Source organism: Vicia villosa, linkage group LG1 (assembly GCF_029867415.1).
Source record: "Vicia villosa cultivar HV-30 ecotype Madison, WI linkage group LG1, Vvil1.0, whole genome shotgun sequence".
Classification (NCBI taxonomy): Eukaryota; Viridiplantae; Streptophyta; class Magnoliopsida; order Fabales; family Fabaceae; genus Vicia; species Vicia villosa.
Genome location: NC_081180.1, coordinates 157,990,059 through 157,995,995, shown reverse-complemented (window position 1 = coordinate 157,995,995; position 5,937 = coordinate 157,990,059). Strand labels below are relative to the sequence as shown.

General features: G+C 37.1%; 1 protein-coding gene across 1 annotated transcript; it reads right to left on the bottom strand.

Moving 5' to 3' along the window:
* Positions 1-1,648: 1,648 nt before the first annotated feature.
* LOC131619551 (uncharacterized) lies at positions 1,649-2,538 on the bottom strand. The gene is made up of 5 exons (XM_058890642.1): positions 2,480-2,538; positions 2,283-2,393; positions 2,096-2,177; positions 1,907-2,002; positions 1,649-1,821 (listed from the first exon to the last, which is right to left on the bottom strand). Exons 1-5 carry the CDS (start codon positions 2,536-2,538, stop codon positions 1,723-1,725), a joined length of 447 nt encoding a protein of 148 aa, XP_058746625.1. The 3' UTR covers positions 1,649-1,722.
* Between the last annotated feature and the right edge of the window lie 3,399 nt (positions 2,539-5,937).

Genomic DNA, 5,937 nt, shown 5'->3' with positions numbered 1-5,937 from the left:
AAAAGGTTTATTATATTAGGTTCTGTGTATAATATTTTTTTAGAATGAAGAGGTTTATTATATTAGGTTCTGTGAATTTTTCTTTTACATTGATACAATTTTTCACCTAAACATTCTTATTATAATAACAAGTATATTGTAAAATGATAAGAGAAATCATATTATACTAGTTATTTATGGTGTATGCTTATGTTATACCGATTATTTCTGCTGCAGTGATTATCTAATTCTTATTGACAATTGTTGTTTTGTTGGTTATGTTTTGGTTGCCTTTTTTATATTTGAAGATGGAGCATGGAGAAAGTAGCATGCAAGGAGATGGAGGTGCTAGCATCCAAGGAGATGGAGGTGCTAGCATCCAAGGAGATGGAGTTCCTAGATTGCAAGGAGTGGGTGAAGGTAATTCAAGTTTCATGTCTTGATGTTGTATGTTTAAAAGTATGTTTCAAATTTGCTTGTCTATTTTCAGTAACGGAGCTACCTATTCCCCCTTCTCAACAAACCCAACCCGCAGCTGTTGGTGCTGCACTTCATCCTCTACCCACTGGTACAAACAAGAGGAAACTTAATGCTAGTGGAAGTAGGAAAACTTCTTCTGTTTGGTTAGAGTTTAATATTTTACCTGATGAGCCTGAACCTATAGCCGCATGTAAGCATTGTCATAAAAGGTACCGATGTGACCCTAAAACACATGGGACTTCTAACATGTTGGCTCACTCGAAAGTGTGTTACAAAAACCCTGCCCTTTTGTTGAAAGACCCCAATCAAACAAACCTTGTTAGCGGCGAGGGCGGGTTTTTAGTTCCGGTAGGCCAAAGGTTCAACCTAGCAGCGTGTAGGATGGCCATTAATAAGTTTATTATCCTTGAAGAGCATTCCTTTAGAGCAGTTGAGGGTGTGGGTTTTAAGCAACTATGTAAACAATTGCAACCTCAAATGCTTATCCCTTCAAGGAGGACTCACTACAACACGGAACAGCTACAAGAGCTCTTTTTTTGGGCTTTAACAGCGCTTTAAAGCGCTGCCAAAGCCAGCGCTGGCATAGGCTACGAAAGCGCTTTTAAAAGCGCTCTGGTAGGCCCCCCTATAAGAGCGCTTTTCTGGAAAAAGCGCTCTTGTAGGCCCCCCTTTAAGAGCGCTTTTCAGGAAAAAGCGCTCTGGTAGGCCCCCTTTTAAGTGCGCTTTTTCCAGAAAAGCGCTGTGATAGGCCCACCTGTGAGAGTAAAAAATAAAAAAAAAACGCAACATACTAAAGCGCTTTTATAAAAGCGCTCTTATAGGGTGGGCTTTAAGAGCGCTTTTTCCAGAAAAAGCGCTCTGATAGCCCCCCCTATAAGAGCGCTTTTACAAAAGCGCTTTAGTATGTTGTTTTTTTTTTTTTTTTGCTTTTTTAGTAATCTTTGGCAGCGCTTTTAAAAAGAAGCGCTTTAGTATGTGGGCCTTTAAGAGCGCTTTTTTAAAAAGCGCTTTAGTAGCTAAATGAGGTATTTTAATGTGCAGCCTGTAATTTAATCCTCCCAGTCGACCTGTAATATTTTCGACCTGTAATATGTTTTCAGCCTGTAATATTTTCGACCTGTAATTTATTTTCGACGATATTATTTCAGCCATCAGTAGATTCAATATATATATACTAATATAATACCATTATAATATCCAAAATTATATATATACATCATTACAACATCAATAATATTATAGTACTTCAATTCGACACAAATCCTACATGAAAAAGCGCTTAATATAAAAATGACACAAATCCTCTTTTATTTCTTCCAACTTAAGTCTCGGGTATCCAGCGGCACGGAATTCGTCAAGGTACTACAAAACAAAAACAAAATATGAATGATACATTTAGTTAAATGTAATAAATTATATGAAATTATCTTAAGTTATAAATTCATACCGTGAGCGGAATCTCTAATTGATTTGCCTGAAGGATTTCTTTCATAAACCTCAATACAAAGTATCCGCAATCGTAACTGTTTTTCTGTTGCGGACACTACATAGAAAAACAAATAAGATTCTATAGTTGTGCATTGTTTTATCAAGTAGCATAAATATATTATAAGCAACATTGTGAAAAATAATGTACCTGCACTTGGATCCAAGTAATGTTGCTAGATTTAGTTCGGGATACCTGTGCGTCCCGTTGACTTCGGAACACTTGTATTGATCTAATTAACAAATATATAAAAGCATATGTTTAGATCAATCCCACAAATAAGTAAATATATATATATAAATATACACGAATATATATTTAGAACGATCCCACTTACAAATCAACGATGTCCTTCATGGCCGGATAATTGGTCCATTCACCATTTACCGAATTCAGATAATACACGACTTCCCTTATAGGGTTGATAGCAAGCAGCAACCAGTGTGCTCTATAAATAAAAACAATAGGTTATATGAAAATTTTGCTATACACAAAAGAAACAGAGATTAGATGAACAAAGAATGAGAAACTAACCCTACTGGTCGGGTATTATACGCCCAAAGATGCAGACATTCTGTATTGCCGGTGGACATGAATCTATCTACTAAGCGTTGTCTAACTGATTCCGGTTCCGAATTAATTGCCATTCCGCTGCAGTGGGCGGAAGACACGAAACGGAATCTGTTAGACAACGGAGTCCCGCGCAACACTCTGTCATACAACAACCTTAAATAAAAACATAATAAACATTAGATTATTTTCATTGAAATGTGTAAATAAATTATATTGTGGGACTAATTAAATAATATATCAGATGAGGGAATATTACCGAATGTATGAGTGCATGTTATTGACGCCTAGTTGATCATGCTTAAAAATCTCCTCCAAGTCATCAAGTGTAATAAATGACTTGAATTCAATACCGAAGACACTCTCATCCATAACGATTTCACGTAAAGCACCATCCTTCAAATCGGACATATCAACCATTGTTGCGAGCGTCGACCGGTACCGAGGCACAAAAGCACCGCCTTTTTTTCCCGCTGGCTTCGGAGGACCAGTTGGTGGTACGGTACGAACTTGCTGCGTCACTTGTTGTGACTCTCGAGCGGATGCCTAAAAATCATATAAGTTATGTAAAATATAAAATCATGCAGATTTAGATTCAGATTAATTATTAACACTTTAAATGTACCTCTTTTAGTGATGCAACGGACTCCTCCTCCTGTAAAATCCCTTTACCCTTAACTGTGGGTTTTATAGGAGAAGTCTAAAATTAAAATGTAAAAAATAATTAATAAACGGTTTAGAATTGACATTCGAAAACTAAATGATTCATAATCGTTTTCAATATACCTCATCACTAATGGTAATGAGCTCCGAGGGCCATGCAACAAATGATCCTATTGCATCTCGCAGCAATGTCGTCTCTGAGACCATGTCAGGTACCGGTAGCATCGCATCATGATCTACTACAACATCCACCGATACTTTCAGGTGTCCATCCGGGAGCGGTCTATGGTGAAGTAAATCTCCCAAAGTGTTGTGCACTTTTCCCTTGCCAACTAGTCGATAACTCGGTTCCGATAAGTATAGTTGGCAAGATGAAATGCCCTAAACCAATAGTAAATATAAAGTCATTATCATTAATAAAATAGAACAATTTAAAAGGAAAAAAAATTATAATTACCTCGGGAAATTTCCTTTGATAGTTGATACTAGCCTTATCACTAGTTTCTTTCACCGATATTGAAGTGTTGCACTTTTCTCTCATATACGCCTCTTTATCTCTTTGCAATTCAGAGACTTGTGCTTGCAATTCCGCCAACTTTTGCAACACTTCTTCATTTGAAGGATTTCTTCTCCTAGGACTCTTGTAAAAAGAGGTTGGAGTCACACCATGACCCTTACCCCTCACCCGACCGGGATACTCAGGCGCATCTAGTGCTCTACTAAGTACGCTCCCCTCACCGGTGGATGCCGATTGCGACAAGGTCTCCTGTAATTCATTTACATTAAAAAATCATTTATATATTAAAAAACATTTGATTTAATTAAAGACACAGTATTATACTTACACATTCAGTAAAAACTCTCTGAACTTCGGGATCGACAGCATGATCCTTGCCCACACGAGCTTCCCTCCACAACACATGTTCAGGAAGTGAGGTTTCCTCACTTTTAGTCTCCTCTAACTATGCATTGACACAAAAGATAAAATCGTCAAATAAAACACATTTAGACAATTAATTAAAACGCATTTCTATTTACTTACAATTTTATCCTCCAAGCGTGCATATCCCAAACGCCCTTTTTTGTATGGATATGCGGGTTTGGATGCTCTCGCACTATTCTTGGCACTCCTTTTCCGAAAATCTTCATCTCTTTGCTCTACAAACTTAGCCCAATCTTCTTCACCAATGAAGATCTCATACTTTTTTGGCCGTCCCGGTGCCTCTTCAAGAAAGTTTCCATCTTTATCCTTAAGATAAGTGTTTGTCAAAAAAGCTTTCCACCCTCTATATCTTTTGCCGGCCAAACCAAGTATGTAGCTTCTACGATCATCTGGTATCTCAAAAGTCCTCTGCAAAAAAACATACTCATAGTGTGTTAGTATAAGTAATTTAAACAATTTATCATCAAGATAATAACAACAATTAACCATATATGATATATACCTGAAGCTCGTCCCAAATCGCTTTTTTTTTCGCATCCAAGTCTTCGCTTTTCAGATTCCATCTAGCTACGGAGACCGGAATATGCATACGAACAAGTGTACCAATATAACTTGTCAACTTTGCAGAATTAGGACCAATTGCTTGTTTATCAGAATTCCATTCCAATCGGTATACTAATCCTTGGTCTCTATGTCGAACGATTCCCTTCATGATAGTGATGCCTCGTGCAACCTCTTTTGCTTCAGTATCAGGTGGAGCATTTGTATCCGTGGCATCTCTTTCTTGAGCATCTCTTTCTTGTGAGTTTTCAGGTGGAGCATCTCTATCCGGAGCCATTTAACCTGTATCAAACAAACTAAAGCACATTAGTACACTATTAATAAGCTAACAATCTATACAAGTAAAATGGAAGTCAAACCATGCATGTACAAGTAAATCGGAAACGAAATCGGTACAAATCAAAATAAGCGTCAAAAAATAAAGTTGTCGGAATTGAACGAAATTTACATGGCTATGGTAAAACGTCCCCACGGACTCAAAAATAAAGTCGGTTTTCCGAAATTCAGACCCTAAGCCCGACTTTTGATTACGGGCAGAAGCAAAACCAATAAAAAAACAGTCCCGAAATGAACATATAAGTGCATGAGCAGCTCCGGAATCGTCAAAATAGTATAGTTACATGTAAAGAAGTCGACAAACGGATACATGGTTCAAAAGTTATGTACAAAACGAGAATATGCACCAAAATTGAATAAGTACTATACTATTGATTAAAACAATCGGTACAAATTGAATAAAACAAATTAGTCGGAATATGTATACTATTACCTTTATCACTAACGTCTCTTTCTTTTCTTTGTAGGATTGTGTTCTACGCGTCTCTTAACAACGCGGACGGTTGGATTGATCCAAATATCCTCATTATGATCATTTCTAGTACAAGATTCATTCTCATTATGATCGTTTCTTGTACAAGATTCAATGCCAACACCAATATCACCTTGATCTTCAATGTTTTCATCTACTATTTTGTTAGATAAAAGCACTATAGACCATTTCGTACTTGTCGGATCATTGTCATAGAACACTTGTTTAGCTTGAGAGGCTAAAATGAAAGGCTCATCTTTGTACCCTACCCTATTGAGATCCACTTGCAAAAATCCTGACTTATCCATTCGTATGCCACTATTATTTTCAACCCACTTGCAACCAAATACAGGAATCTGAAACTTCGCGTAATCAAACACCAAAATGCGCTCGATAACCCCAAAATATGACAAATTTGCAAATTTCGGATTTAAGTCATTCGCACTT

Bases quoted from the DNA above. Each gene is read 5' to 3' on its own strand.
- LOC131619551 (XM_058890642.1), bottom strand. From the start codon at position 2,538: ATGTCCACCGGCAATACAGAATGTCTGCATCTTTGGGCGTATAATACC. The intron at 2,394-2,479 runs GTTAGTTTCTCA...TTTTATTTATAG, and splicing joins TATAATACCCGACCAGTAGG to AGCACACTGGTTGCTGCTTG. The intron at 2,003-2,095 runs GTACATTATTTT...TTTTCTATGTAG, and splicing joins TTACTTGGATCCAAGTGCAG to TGTCCGCAACAGAAAAACAG.